Raw genomic sequence first — 15,901 nt, 5'->3', positions numbered from 1 at the left:
GATGTAGCGTTTTCTTTGCCGGGAGAGAAAAGGTCAGAGGAAGTCTACTATCCGTAGACCCATCCCAGTAGAAGGGCTGAAAAAGGTTGATTTATCCCAATGATTTAAGTCGGGTAAAGGTTTCATGTCTTTCATTTGTATCTCCTCATGAAAATATGCAAAAATAAGTGAGAAGAAGCTTTTGTCAGTTTACACAACAGTGATTTACATGTCAGTATTTATGATGTACCAGTCATTAGATGATCAAGCATCGGCTAAAATTTATTTCCTCTTAACAGAAAACAGCCATTTCACAGACTACAAACCAAAGTGGCGTACCTGAAGCCTCAACTATCCTCGAGGCTATTTGAACCCACTGAACCTTTAAAAAGTTCAAGCAGGACTTTTTAGAGCCAGAAGAAGAAGAAAGAGGAGGAGGAGGGGACTTGCAGTTTTGTGTATCACTATGTTGCCACTCTGCTGGTGGTGTGATGACTCTAGGGGTTTTTTTGCAAGACAGAGACAAGAGGACTGCAGGAGACCCGACAGTGTCAAAACACATTATTGTAGTCCCCACAAGAAAAACAGCAACTGGACCAGACCTCACAGGGAGGGAAAACGGACAGAGGGAGCAGAGAGGTGAAAGAGTAAGAGAAAGCAAGAGAGGAAAATAGAGCACATAGATACTATGGATGAGAGAATATGTTAAATGATGTTAAACTGTTCAGTGTTTTCCTGAACTTGATCTACCACAAGAAAAAGAGCTTCTCTTTTTTTGTGGGACTGGCTGTTTCCAAACTCTGCCTGTCTGGTCCAAGCAAATTAGGAGCCCAAAACAAGAAACAAAAGCACTTGTGAGTCCTTCTGGATGGCAGTAATGGAAAAGAGATGCAATCATAATTGCTGAATATTACCTCAATATGTTGTTTCTTTCTTTTTCCCTTTTTTTCACTTTTGTTTTGGATATGTTAACCTTGTTTCGGTTCATTTTCTAAAAGGTTTTTGTTTGTTAACGCCTCTTTCTCATGTATTGCAAGGTTTTTCTTCCTGCTTGTTTAAAGAAGCAGATGACCTCATCTGTCCTGAGTTGAAAACAGGCCATTCATTGGAATATATGCTGCTTAGCCTCCAGACTAAATGCTCCATTTTTCTGTTATTAGTCGCAGAAATATGGCGCAATGAATTGCTTCAAAACTGTTTAAGCAGTGAGTACACATTGCTATTATGCTCCACATGCCCCACTCCACCCCCACCCAAAGGATGCATGGTCCAGTCTATCACTCTGAGCTCAGAGATAAGTCAAATGAGAGTGATACTCAGCAATGAACAGTGACACTTGGGTAAAAATCTCCCAGCGCTTCCTGGGGACTTGTAATCAGGTGTGCCGCATGCTGTCCACTCGACGTGCATTCAACACTCCATGTCATGCGCTACGTTTAGCCCGGTGTCACCACCAGCCTTTTACTGCTGCCAGCAGTTCACTTCCAAAGCATCATTCACACCCATCTCCTGAAACACCTCCTCACCACCAGCCTGACGCCTCCACAGCAGCAGTATGTAATTCAGTCGTCTGAGCAAGCAAGAAGAGACAGGGGCAGTGGAGGCTGGTAGTCATCTAAATCTGTTAAGCCCTCCCCAAGGATGATTAAGTCTCCAGAAAAGGTGCATCGCAGCCTTGTCTTCGAATGAGCGAGGGAATCTTTTTGAACCTCTGTTGTGTTTTCTTGGAGATCCGTGACTCAGAGCATTATTAGTACACACACGCTACAGTTATTCAGCCCCTGCAGCCGCCCTTCACTGCCCCACCTTTTCCTCCCATTTGCTCCATGCAGAGACTCACATACAAAGCTACCAACACTGAGAGTCCTGGAACTACAGAATGAGCTCTGGTTTTAGAGAACACGCTGCTCAACAGAATCTGTATTTACACCAAATCGTGGCTCAGTGGATACAATAGCCAAAGAGATGGATAATCTGAACATGGTGCTCGAGTCCAGACTTAATCATGGGAACATTTTCAATTCAACACATTTATGCAGCATTTAAACCAGGGCACATGCTCACAGTGAGTTTAAATGGGGAGTATTCTAGTTTGGTGCAGTCATTGTACTGTTGATTTTTACCCTTCTTTGATTGCTAAGAGTATGTGGAAATGTAATACAGGAAGTAAAGAACCTGGAGGCAAAGCTGTGACCATATGAAAACCCCTTACTTGTCTATTATAAGAGAATGAGGGTCCTGTGAGATCTTAAAGGCTGTCACCCAGGCAAATAGGTCAGTGCAACTGGGCCAAAATCTGTGTAAGTGCATGGAAACTGAAGCTCAGTGTGATGGTCTGTGTCATCAGACAGCATGGGTGTCCGGCCAGCGGTCAGTGGGTCTCATTTGAAGAGAGCTCTAAGTGTGGGTGAGGGAGGGTGGAGGGAGAGGCAGAGGACAAGAGCTGAGTTGTGTTGCAAGAGCTGATTATGCGTGCCGCAGGGCTGGTTTCCTGGATGTTGTGTTTGTGTTGGAGTGGGTGGCTCCAGGCAGATGTTGCAAATGAAGGAGGCGCTGTTGTGTGTTGACGTTATGGAGGGAAATCATACCGGAACACACCTGATTGATGTTTTTAGAGGTAAATATTTCCAATGAGAGCAACAAAATCCACTTGCTGCTGAGGCAGTAATATTCACAAGTTGTTACATGATCTGATGACCCCAGTGTGTTTCACCTTTTGGAAAAAATGACTACTTTGTGCCTGCAGCAGATAATAGGAGGGCAACAGATTTGGTTTTCTCTCACAATCATCCTTCCAGCTGTGCTCACTGCCCACACACAAACACACATCCATCTGGCCATGAGCGCAGAAACACTGCTTCAGCAGACATCAAATTACTTTTTTACCTTCCCAAAGCCATCTGCATACACAATCAGACACCTACAGACACAGGTAAGCTTCACACAAACACACAAAGCAAAGCATGGGAATGAAAATGAAAAGATGAAGACAGCTTATTATGAGATAAGAGCCGGCCATCGCCCCCAGCTATGTTTCAAATATAAATTTAATAAGACTGCCTCATATTATGAAAATGCTCACTCGCTTTTTTTACCCATATAACTTAATATCTTAATTCTTATATTATGATGTAAGATCCAAATGCAAAAAAGCCGCTACCGTTATTTTATATGACAGGACCATTTATTATAACGCTGCTTCCATATGAGAACGCCTGGTTTGTTTGACGATGAGGCTCTAACAGACTTCGGATGTATCATTAAACAGAACCGATAATGCTGCGCTTTATAATAATTAGAAATTCATAAACATTTAGATACTGATTATTAGTTATTAATGACTAGACTCATAGCGCATTACAGAATTAACTACAGCAGGGAGACTGACTCCTTCATGCTGATCTCACTTTGAACACAGACGACTGTTGCTCAGCTAAAGTGTTTTAAGAACCGCTTTTTTAAAAGTAGAAAATGGTACATGAATTCTTTAGATGCGACCACAGTGAAGCAGAAAAAGAAACTCGCACTGAAGACATTCAAACTTGTGTCATTGCGCAACACACAGAGTCGGGTTGTCGAGCAAGCGTAAATCAGTTCAAATCCTCCCTCCTTTCGTTCCTTGTGACTGGTCGCTGCCTGTGTCAGTCAGGGGGAGGGGTACACCGCTAATTTCTATATGCTTGTATGTCAATTTAGGACTCAGACTGCCCTTTTTTCTGTGTGGCTGACAGCAGCAGGAAACCTCAGTGGACCTCCACTACCTCGGTTCTTGGATTTCTGCGTGTGTTTAACCAGATGAGACGCTTGGGACGCGCAACTGCTTGCTTAGATTGAATCATTGTCTCTGGATACTGGTGCCCCTTAAGACGCGTCCGCACACTTCTGTCTCGTGGTGTGTGTGTGTGTGTGTGTGTGTGTGCTTTTGAAGAGAGCTGCTGGGTAATAAATCGCACGCCCGAGGGAAAGCTCGTCACAAAACTTTTAAAGAGGGCTTGACAACTTTGGAGATACGAGTTCATGTGGCTGATCGCCTGACAGAAGCGGACAGTTTCTCTGGAAAACTTATAAACGGGGGGGTTTCTCTTAAAACATGTTCTACAAATGCTCCGTGGTGTTACTGAATGTCCTCTTTCTCGTGCGTGCGCTCTCGGCTCACGAATGCACGGCGTGTAACCTCCGGACTTGTCCCTTTAAACCCCCGCTTGTCTGCGAAGGTGGTCGGACAGTGGCCAAGGATCCGTGCGGATGCTGTCATCAATGCACCCGGCTGGAGTGGGAGCCCTGCGGCAGCCAGGACTGGGCGCACGGCTACTGCGCCCTGGGACTGACCTGCGCCTCTGTAAACAAAACGGGAGCCGCCACTATCCCCGAAACTGGAGTATGTAAAGGTAAGTGGGACTCGGTCGTGTGAAGTCAGTTTAAACAAATGGCATTTTATTCAAGAAGTAACTTAATAGGAAAAGAGAGAAAATCTATTAGTGAGTGTGCAACCTTTCCCTTTTTTTAGGCACTTGAAGCCATCACTTAAAAAAAACGTCATTGAGGGCCCGACTGCAGTGACAGTGTCACTGTTTACTTACTTCTGGCTGCCTGGAGCGCACATGGTGGCTGTTGCCAGACATTCGTGGTTAACGTCACTGAATGTTTTGTTTAGGCGTTTAAAACAAACTATGATCTTTTCCCGAACCTGATTTTTTTTTTTTTTTTGTTGCCTAAATTTAACCAAACCCTAACAAAAAACGTCATGTAATAAGAATAAAGCTTTCAGACAGAGAGCTTGAAGGCAACATTCTCCCACCAACACCTGGAGAAACCCCCCAGGTCAGAGTCGCTGTTGATTACATGTAGAGTAGTCCTGTTCAGCTGCTTTTTCTTCCCCCCCAGAGCTTCATTTCACTCTCATCTAAGAACCAACAGTGATTTGGCACTACAATAGAAGAAGGTCCTGCTCGCTTTAGATTGATGAAAGGTGCATTTAGAAGTGATTTAATATACAATAAGAGATGTGACTATGTCCATGTGTGTGAGGGCAAAATTGAGGTTTACTAATATCTTGACAAGAAATTGATTGTGTTTTAAAACCTGGAGTACATTTGAATGCAATAAATAAGCTGCCATTTTCCTGTCTCTTCTGTTTACACCACTGGCTTCATTGTGTTCCTCAGAGGTTTAATAGATTGACAGCATGATTGCAAAAGTCCCCAGAAGATTTTCATTTGCAATTCTGTGAATTTCACAGTGCAGCACCGTACTATTCTTTCCAGGCAGAGCTGGACCTGGGTAACAGTGCATGTGCTCGTTTTGCGCACAGTTTGAGCAACAGTCTGAACTTCAAACATATGTATAGGGTATCAAGTTCCCCAGTAAGAACTGAGTTGGTAGCAGTGGCTTTATCCTGAGAAACAAATAACCAGTGGATGGGACCCCCTTTTACCTGCACTGTGTCTAGGATGATTGAAAAGGACTGAAAGGATTGTAGGAGAGAGCAAGCAGCTCTCAGTGGGGGTCTGGATGTCCTGACCCTGCTCTTCCATCATCCCTCTGTGGGGTGGTCCAAGTCAGAGCTCCACAAGAGTTTTAGAGGGGTCTCCCGCCTTACCATTGGGCCTCATGTACAGGTTAGACTGGTGTCTGGAGGGCATTTCCTCTTAAGCTTTGGAATGAGCTGGAGACCTAGTGGCTCCTTCATTTGAGTCATGCCTCAGCTCCAGGGACCTCAGAGCATGCTGCTGACTCCAAATACAGACACATGTACACAGCCTAAATATCCCAAAGGATCTTGGCTGGGCTAAAGCAACACCTCCCAGTGTGTTTTCAGGGGCCACAGTAGGCAGGCTGCTGGAGGCTGATCCCAGATTTCCTTCAACCTGCAGCACTCTTAAAGTGATTAGACCTGCAATCAGGAGTTGGGGGTAAAATGTTTCCGCTTTTCTGATCCCCTGCTTGTCTACTGATAGTCTGGATTTTCTGGGTGGTCAAAATCTGTTGGTGTGGAGACTCAGCAGCATTATAACACAGGTGACATGTTGCATGTTGTGACAGATGGTTACCATGGTTATCAATCAGTTGTTAATGTGTTATATTTGGTGTCCGGTTCCTAAACGAAAGCTGACACAGGCGCTGCACTACTGCTTTCCAGAAGTGGTATTGTTACAGAGACACTGAGATCCAAAAAGAAGTGGAATTTGCTGGTATTACAAATTTAATTTTCTTCAAAGCAGGGGACGTGTTTCATATCATTCTTTGTTGCCAACAAATTTAACAGTTTTTTAAGGTACAATAACCAAAAGTAATTGCATGAACCCAGAAAAGTGTGAAGCTTGCCAAAAACAATAGTAGTTATTACAATAAATTATTCTCATGACAGATTTTGGTATTTAAGCATTGAACCTGGCAGTTAGCACATAAAAGGTTGAACGCTTTGTGGATATACAGGTTCCATTTCTGACAAAACAAAACAACAATCCTCTTGGCCATTCGCCTTGTCCTATCGGTGGTCAGCCAGGTGAAATCAGCCATTCCTACCTAAATGAATTCTGTCAATGTTCTCATTTTATTCCCGTGTCTGTTCTTCCACACCGAGCTTCCTCATCCTTCAGAGACACTTAACATACCATGTAACGGAATGCCGGTCTTACAAGGACGCTATGTCCACTGCACCGCTTCACATACCTTCTACTTCTCCCTTTCTCTGGTATTATCTAACGTTTCAAAGACTTCCTTTATAGCTCGCTATCAGCCACAGGGCCTCTAGATGTCAGCTTTTCTATCCTGGCTCTGGACGCCAAGCCAAGCAGTCTCAGTGACCAAGTCAGGAATCCCCCTGGGATGAAGCCATAGGCTTTGGTTAGAGTCACGCCAGGCCAGATAACAGATGACCAGAACACATTAGTGTTAGGCTAAAGGAAACTGAGGCAGCCTTGCATTAATTGTTTTGAGTAGCTCCTTTTCCACATTTCAGATCTACCATTGCATGCAGACAGGAGCTACTACCATCTTAAATGAAAATACACTTGCAGGTACAGGAAAGCCTCAGGATGGAAAAAATTCTTCGACTCAGGATCGTTTTAGGGTGAAAGGAAGTCAGAGAACGTTTGCTGTATTGAAAAGGCCATTTGTGCTCTGCCAGTTCAGTGGGCATGTGAGAGAGCTATTAACAGTGCTGGCTGGCTCAGGTTGAAGGTGCCTTCACTGCTTCCACTGGCCGAGGTTTACCCTAGCGCTCGAGAGCATCAGCCATTGCCAAGCAGCGATCGGCATAGCCCGCTCTAACACGGGGAAAGCATTTACTAGGATGCTTTCTTCTGCAGCCACATTGATTCACTTCAGCGGTAAATTGTTTTATCACAGTAAGAGATTTTTCTTTTTCCCATTGTGGAATATCTGTTTCACATTAATATGGATCAGCACATGTGTGCTATTATCATCTGCGGCATCTAAAAGCACAGTCGCGGAGTTCGGTTTCTTTCTAGTCACGTTGAGTCATCCTGTTATTGTTTCTCCTACCCCCAACTGAGCGTTACCACGACTCTCATTTACAGGCTTGATTCCAGGTAGGATCACTGCAGTAGTCAGGTAAACTATGACGTGCTTATGTTTATGTTGGATAGTTGAACCTTTAACACCTTTTCCTCTGGCGCATTGTTCTGGTATGTAGCTGTTTGGAGAAGAAAGCCAGAGTATTTTGATAAGCTCCAGTCACACATCCACACTGCTAATTTGAGGTCTTTCAGTGCAATCTTGGGAAGGGGCCGCTCTGTGTTGGAGTTTATCTCTTCCTGTTTTCTGAGCAACCAATTCCTACTGCTTTTAAACTACTATGAGGGGAAGGTATTTTGAGATGTAGATGTGGGTTTTCTGAAAGGAACGCTATGTGTAATGTGTAGATTGGCACTCACTCTCAGTTATTAGTCGCTTTTATAATGTTTGATCCAAATTGAGGCCAAGTCTCGAGGTGCCATGTCAGGAGTGGGGGGTAAAGCTCCCTAGTAGAAGTAACAATGCGTGGGTATGGTGGCCTTAGTTCAGAAAGGCGTTGCAGCAGCCAGCAGAGATGGAAACCCTGGGAGGGCCCCATGCTGTGGAACAAAAGCAAACAAATGGGCTCAGTAGCTGAAGCAGCGTGGCACAATGAGGAGGGAGGAGGGATGGCAGCCCAGCAAACACACTGGTCAGTTCAGTATCTGTGGTGCCCACATAATGTGTCGCAACAGATGCTGCAAGCTGGCTAACCCTTAAGCAGTTCTGGGAAATATGGCTTGGTTTCTGGCACATTTTGGCCTGATAAAGTTTCACCTATAAATCTGTCCAGTATTTATTTATCCATTTTATATGGGACTAAATGGAGTCATAAGCTGATTACCACATGAACTACAGACTTCATCTTGGGAGAATACAAATTTAAGATCGGATATGAGACCTGTATTAATTCTGTGTGAGGGGCCGTTGTGTTGATTTGAGCCAATGTGAAAATAGCCGAGGTAATGGTCTAGCAGATTCATGCATAGTGGGTAGTCACACTTGTACACTCTGGTTAAGCAGCTTCCTAAACCATGCAAGGTATTTCCAGGAGTAAGAAAGCAGCCGAGGCAGACATCTGCTGTAATGACATTTTTCAGAGTTGTGTGAAAACAGCTAATTCAAGTTTTTTCCCTTTGTCTTACTTATATTTTTTTACTGTCACTGTTATTTCCCACAGTACTGCCTGACAATCCAGATGCAGGTCTTGAGGATGAGCGCTGCCCACTGATGACAGGCTGCGACAGAGCAGGAGGTCAATGTGTCTGTGATGCCCGTCACTCCTGCTTGGGCTCTTTTACCTACCCAGACCAAGAAACCTGCATGAAGGCCAGTAAGTCAGGTAAGCCCTCTCTCTTCATCCCTTTCCATGTTAAAAGGCAGATGTGTGTTGCACACGCACGAGCACAGAAACCCTTCAGAGGGGATAATGCTATCTATTGAGAGGAGTTAATCCATAACAGATGTGGCTCTGAGGTGGCTAATGCTACTTGGATGTCATAGTGATGACACACATGCTAAGGCTTTGTGTTGCGGTTCCCCACTCACCCTTGAGTGGTGCCATTGTCTGTGACTCATTGATGAATGCGGTTTATGCGTGTTCACGGCCGGATTTCAGATGGTCGGAGGCACGAGCACCGGGAAAAGCACAGAGAGAAGTATGTGGGACCATCCAACCCAGCCTGTATGTTCTCTGGCTGTAACCTGACCGCCGAGGGCTGCGTGTGTGAGTCTCAGAGCTGCCACCACCACTTCGCCTACGTCAACCGCAGCCAGTGCCAGGAAGCTGCAGGTAACCTTCAGATGACCTGCAAACAGAACCCACAATCACACAGTAGCACTGCTCAGCTCGGGTTACTTGGGGTTTTTTAAATAGCGTCTAAAACAGTCAAGTTACATTTGGATTGCAGTATTTAATAATTATCTATTTTTAATGAACATATTTATAAACTATAGGCTTATTCTGGGTGAAACACAACCGCATCATTCTTCATGTTCCGGCTCGTTATTATGGCTAAAATAATGAACTGTAAACATTCAAAATTCTGTCTTCCAAAGATTAAATGCACTTTCTGTTACAGTATTTGCATATTAGTTACATATTTGGTGTCAGCTTTCATTTCACAGTCTTCTTGTGCAGTTTCAATAGGCACAGCAAAACTCCACTGATTATGAGAGCAGGAAAAGTAGAGGAGGGATGAGGGAATGTATCAGATTAGCCTCAGATGCCGTGGAAAATGATGTGGAGAGTGAAACAAAGAAGGTGCAAATCTGAGAGAAGGAAATACAGGGACTGTTAATAGAAATGTGGTGTGCAGGAGATCCTCAGGTGCAAGGCAGAGTGCATAAAGTGTAAGTGAACTGAGTATGATTGGTTCCCCAGTGCTCTGAGGTGAAGAAAGGGGATCCTAAGAATATACAAAAACGTGCCTCTCTCTGTGATTGACACTTTACTAAGTGGAAAACGTTCTTGGCAGAGTGAGTGCAGTTTTCTCGTTTGGATTGTAAGGTGTGCGGCAGATAGGCAGGCACTAAGTGTCGGCTGCCTCCTGAGTGACATTTGCAAAACAGGATGAGATCGGCACTCGGGGAACTGTTTGTGTTGGGTAGAACGTGTCCTCCGTAATCTGCTTTTCAAAGACAGAAAGCAAGAAAACATGAATGACACCTGAAGAAAAATAGTCTTGATGGTTAATGGACTGGTACTTTTCTACTCAAAGCACTTTGTTACCGCAATCCTTACTCGCCCATTCATACAAGTGCTTTATTTTCTATGCTGAAGCACTTTTAACTGAACATGTACACAATCAAATTCACATGGATTGATCAGGGGGCAACTTAAGGGTCAGTATATTCCCCAAGAATATTTCAGGGTTGAATCACCAACCTCCCAGTAAGTCAGGGGTGGGGGACCTCCAGGCCTCAAAGGCCGGAGTCCTGCAGGTTTTAGATGTTTTCTTGATCCAACACAGCCGATTTAAATGGCTAAATTACCTCCTCAACATGTCTGTAAGTTCTCCAGAGGCCTGGTAATGAACTAATCATTTGACCCAGGGTGATACCTAAAACCTGCAGGACACCGGCCCTTAAGGCCTGGAGTTCCCCACCACTGCAATAAGTAGACAACTTGCTCTAACAGTTATGGCCTGTGACTGTGTTACGAGTGACTGTGCTTTTTTTTATGTTGCTCTGCTCTGGTTCTCACTCAATCTCTTTGCAACTTGCTGATATTTTTGGTGAGGAATGGCTCTTAGGATAGACAGTACCGTGGTTGGCAACACGCCATGCAGACATATTTAAGTTTATTTAGTCTCCGGATAACATTAAGGTTACTGCCGAGCATCTACAGTACAGCTGTGTGGATGTTTGTCTTGAGCTATTTATGCAGCAGATTCCACAGGAAGTGTGTTCACCAAATATCAGATTGTTTAGACGTATCATCAAGTCTAGTGTTTCAATGAAAGACTGGCTGCTGCGCTCCTATGTTTGCAACTCGCTCATCAAAGTATGAGCCCAGCGGATGACGGTTTAAACTCGCACTAGTGAAAACTGTAAACAACATTTTTCAGCAGCTTATGACTTCAGCACCGCAACACACACCCACCCGTCTAATGGCCCCTCATTAAGTAAGCGAGCAGAATACGTGCTTCTACTATGACTTAAAGAATACATGTGCATGTAGAGCGATGCACACACGTCGACGTGTCCTTCAAGCGCACAGTGAGCCTTCGAATGGGAGCAAGTAAGCCTGCGTGCTTGCATCTGTGTTTGCGCATGTGTCTGTGTGTGATAATTATCTTGTTTGTCTAGATGTCGCGGCAGAGATTTTCCTTTGTCTGTCATCAGCAGGAGCTTCCTCTACGACCAGACCGGGACTCTGTGGTTAAGATCCTGTTTGCTTTGTCCCGTTGGGCTCCATGGAGACTGTGTCTATCAACCCCTCGTTGCTTTAGACACAAGCAGCTATTAAGATCTGTGTAAGCATGCCCCTCTGGAGTGTGACAAAAACTGTATTCTGTAAACTTAATCTCAGGGTACAAGAGCACCACTGATCGCTCCAGTCGCCACAGCGCCAACAATAATACTTATGATGGTGCTAAACATAGAATATCCACCTCTAGGGGTCACTGTTGCTATGCAGTAGCAACGCAATGGCCATTCCGAATCCCAAAGTAGTTGCACTTTTGTTTCTGCGTCCGACTTTCTTTCATTTCCGCCACATGTGGAGCGACAGGTGCTCATGTCTGCCTTCGGGATGATCTGCTGGAGAAACTGCATGATCTCGATCCCCGGACCTCCAGTTCTGGGTGCGACTTGATGCCAGGAGTCAGAGGAGAGGACGTCAAAGCAAATGTGCAAAGCGGTGTTTGGTTGAAAACAAACCGCAGCTGCTTGACTTGCATGTTAATCTTGCTCTTCAGTGGTCAAATGCCCAGAGTTTCACTTCTTGTTTTTAATCCTTCAACACAAATGACAAGAAAGAATCACAGATCGTACGGAAGAATAATAAGATCTCTGGGCAGCTCTGCCTTCGCTTCTAGTCACATTGAACGGAGGACAGACTTGATGCTAGAGTACCTCTCTGTCCTATCCTGAGCTGCAAAGTGTTATTGTGTGAGGTTAAAAGGATACATAAATGTCAGGGTTTTTTTTAATGTTAACTGTTTTTAAAAGAATATTCTCACACATTCCATCTTTAAAGCAGACCTCATGTCTCAGCACTTAAAGAAACACTCTTTGCCTTTCCTCAGAATTTATGTTCTCGTCTCAGGACCTGTACACTCACACATGGTAATAGTTTGTCCCGTCCTTCTTTTGCTTTCTGCTGCTCTCTGACTCATACTGTGGTCTCGTCTGTGACTCATCATGATCTGTTGAAATTCAACATCTTTCTTGTTTCACGGCTGTTGATGTTCCATTTCCTAATCGCACCTCTTGTAGATTTGCTCTCCTGCTGGACTACAAAACACTGATGTAATTTGGCTGAATATGATCAATTAGAAGCAACGCGGTGTGTCAGACTTATTTCCCCACGTGGGAGGAAAGACGATGCGACGTGTGATAGAGAGGAAATGCAGACGCAGAATAGGAAGTCACAACTTAGTCCAACTGCTTTTCTGAGATATTTGTGTCCCTGCCCCAAGGATCTTGGTCATGTGATGTTTAGCAAATTTAAACTTTAGGATGGTTTACATAGTTCTTTCACGATAAGGTTCCTGAGTGGTTTTTTTAGAAGAAGAAGCAAGATTCCTCTGCACTTGTTTACTGATAGAAACTAGCACCAGCAATCTCTGCATTCTGTAAGTCAAAAGCCAAAACCAGTCTGTGCTGTAGCAGTCAAGCCATCTAGAGCTGCTTTCACCGACGAATTCCCAACAATTTTTGGAGAACTGTGCAGGGACAGCGACCTTGTCCTTTCTGACAAGCAGCGCTCACTGGAGATAGTTTATATCAGCTGCATTCTTTCTACTGAAAATAGTTTGGCTAAGTTGAGAATACTGCCTGGGAATGGTGCAGAGATGGCGTGACATAGGATGACCACTTGTGAATCACACATGGACTTTGTAGTAGGGAGCTGGCTGCTAAATGATGTCCGATCCAGCTACACTGGGCATTAGTTTTCTCACACAGGCGTTTGTGGGATTGTGAGGAAAAACGAGAATGTGTGTAGTAGTTCACAAGCGGTTAACCAAATTGGCAGCATCCAATCTAATGCCATGGCACAAACTGGCCTCACCCTCGCAAATCTGCTTGTCCACCTGTGCCACCTCCATCCTGCCTCTCTCTACACTTGTAGAAAGAATGGTGGTTCTGCTTGGCTGCAGCTTCTTTGTGGCAGGGCTATTACTGGCTGAGCCAGACCGCCATCGGCTGGCAGGGGCCACGAGACGTCTCAGTGCTGAGTGTTTGTGCACCGTCTGCGGAAGCTGTGGCCCGGTTGTACCCTGCAAGCTGCTAGTTTCCCAGCGAGTGCTTATTTCTGTGTGCGGAGACTGATTTCAGAGAGGAAATAAAACTCCTGTGTAGCTGGAGAGACAAAGAACTTCCCTTAAAGGCATGTTGGGATTGCTGTCAACCCACTCACTATTCTTGGTCAGCCACTAACCAAACCAGGCACATTAAGCCAGCATGAAAGCCAAAGCCAAAATACATGCACGCACACAAAGAGCCTTTCTGCATGTCCAGCTCTAAACCTCAACCCATTAATGAAATCAAGGCCTAAAACCTCAGCTTATTGACTCAACCATAACTATTAACAAATCAAACACGCCCCGACCCAAGCCTCAGTCAAATCCTGATGTTCCCAGGCCCGTTTCTTTCATCAACACTATTTTGCTTTTTTCCCCTGAAAGAGAAGATCTCTAAGGCAATAGTCCATAAGTAACCCTCATGTCTCTGTCACAGTTTATTTAACAAATGTGTACAACCCAGATCTCCCACAGACTTCTTTTCAACAAGACTAAGACTGACGGCTAGAACACATAACATGATAACATGATCCTTTCCACTGCTTTATGTTCAGTACTCAGCATAGGCTTTGTACGTACAAACATGCAGTATATGAAAATACAGATGTGCAAACGTTGGACACAGGTGGACATTCTCTTTACCTCACCCAAGCACACTCATTTGAGGTTTTTCATCTGCAAATATTTAGCCAATGATTGAGAGAACAAAGCAAGCAGGCAGCACATGGCGGCTGCGTGCCTATACCCAGCCACCTCAAGCCTCTGATCATGGTGTCAATTTCCTGACCCCGTCTATGTCTTTTGGCTTGGACATCCTCCTAGAGCTGCTCCTCGATCCTTACACATGCACTGACACACACAGCGAACAATGCCGACTTTCTCAGTAACTGCTGGTGGGCACCGGGCCAGGCCCCCACAACTTTACGTGAGAGACGGCCCTGATGTGTCCCTTTGCGGAGCAACTTTATAAAACCTGAGGACAGACCAGAAACCCACGGAGGGCAGCTGGACTGAGACAGCTTTGTTCTCAGCTGACTTGTTTCCAAAGTCAGTCAGCGAACAGAACTCACATTGTGTGCTTTTTTCCATGAGTAAACTCAGGCTGTCAACACAGCCTCCTCTGCCTGCTCGAGCCACTCGGGTTTGGGTAAAGACTGCGCTCCTTGTACCCCGCACTTGAAAGGAAGAGAAAAAAAACAACATTTAGAATGAAAGATTTTTCTTTCTTCAATGAGCTGCACCAGAATGCATTGTTTACAAAAGGCACCCTTCAGTAGTAATGAGGTAATTTCCGCATTTTCTTTTCTAGATCAACATCAGGTGTGGTGTGAGCCTGCATGAAGGTGTGTGTGTGTGCATGAGAGAGTGAGAAAAATCGCATATTGTTGCAGGCTGTTCATATGGGTCAGACATTGTCCAATCTTTGTTATCTTACAGTTGTAAAAGAGCATATGTTACCTAATCTGCAGAGAGAATTTATCAAGCCTACCAAATCAGTGCTTTTGTGTATGTGCAAGCTGGAGTATGGCCACCATTATGATACAAATACTGGTTTTGCGGTCGCTGACTCGCTAATTACAGCCATTTATGCAAAGAGATAGAACACAAACAACGCTGGATAAAATCCATTTACTGCTGACTTTTTCCATCCGCCCTGTCTGTCTATTGTGTTTATAATTGTGCCAGCTAAAAATTGTATTAATTGGACCTGCAAGAGTTGGACCATTTCCACTGATGGATACAATTCCATTCATTTAAATTACAATGGTATGTCTGCCAGCTGCTTTTCCCAGCACACTCTAACCCCAGCCATTATCACGACCGAAAGAGTAATCACCCTTCTCTGGGGCACATACAATGCATAGAAAGTGTTTTTCAGTGCAGAACTATGTGCAAAATTGTCCCAGTGCATTTTTTTTTACAGCTTTAAAAAGCTTGAGGCTTTCATATGCAAAACTGGTCTTTAACTGAGCAGCCTGCGTTAGACTTTATTGTAAGTAAAACATTTGCCAATCAGCACTTCCAACTGAAGTTTATTTAACTCCAGTATAGGAATTAAGCCAAAAACCGTTAAATGGGTTGTAGCCTCCCTTAATTCAGGGGTTTTCCCTCATTTTCTATGACACTATTCAGCTACAAAGTTTATCAATGAGAGCTTTGTGGCACTCCTCACTGTTCCCAGGTTGCTTGAGTAAACACTACAGTACAGATACCTAACACTCCTGCTCTATTTATCCGGAGCCAGAAAAATTCAATGTTCCCCTTATCCTCAATTTCATGTGTCAGTTATGTTACCCCCACACACCAAAATAGAGCTCTCACAGTCTTAGAGGGCCTCTCCTCCATGTTTATTCTTGGTCAGGCAGACATCAAACAGTTACTTAACGGCACTGCCGTCAGAGCATCATGCACGCTTGTTTTCTTGATTTGAGGAC

General features: G+C 44.4%; 1 protein-coding gene across 2 annotated transcripts in view; it reads left to right on the top strand.

Moving 5' to 3' along the window:
• The first annotated feature begins 3,672 nt into the window (after positions 1–3,672).
• The window catches only part of LOC101466188 (cysteine rich transmembrane BMP regulator 1 (chordin-like)), a 36,385-nt gene continuing 24,156 nt past the window's right edge, over positions 3,673–15,901 (top strand). For both annotated transcript variants that reach the window (XM_004540775.5, XM_076877303.1), the window contains exons 1-3: positions 3,673–4,367; positions 8,678–8,839; positions 9,116–9,289. In XM_004540775.5, the coding sequence (XP_004540832.2) occupies positions 4,070–4,367; positions 8,678–8,839; positions 9,116–9,289 (634 nt within the window). In that variant the 5' untranslated portion in view covers positions 3,673–4,069. The remainder of the gene's footprint in view (positions 4,368–8,677; positions 8,840–9,115; positions 9,290–15,901) is intronic.

The sequence above is a fragment of the Maylandia zebra genome, linkage group LG19 (assembly GCF_041146795.1).
Source record: "Maylandia zebra isolate NMK-2024a linkage group LG19, Mzebra_GT3a, whole genome shotgun sequence".
NCBI classification, from domain to species: domain Eukaryota; kingdom Metazoa; phylum Chordata; class Actinopteri; order Cichliformes; family Cichlidae; genus Maylandia; species Maylandia zebra.
The sequence above is the reverse complement of the archived record's forward strand: the minus strand, read 5'-3'. Positions and strand labels throughout refer to the sequence as shown.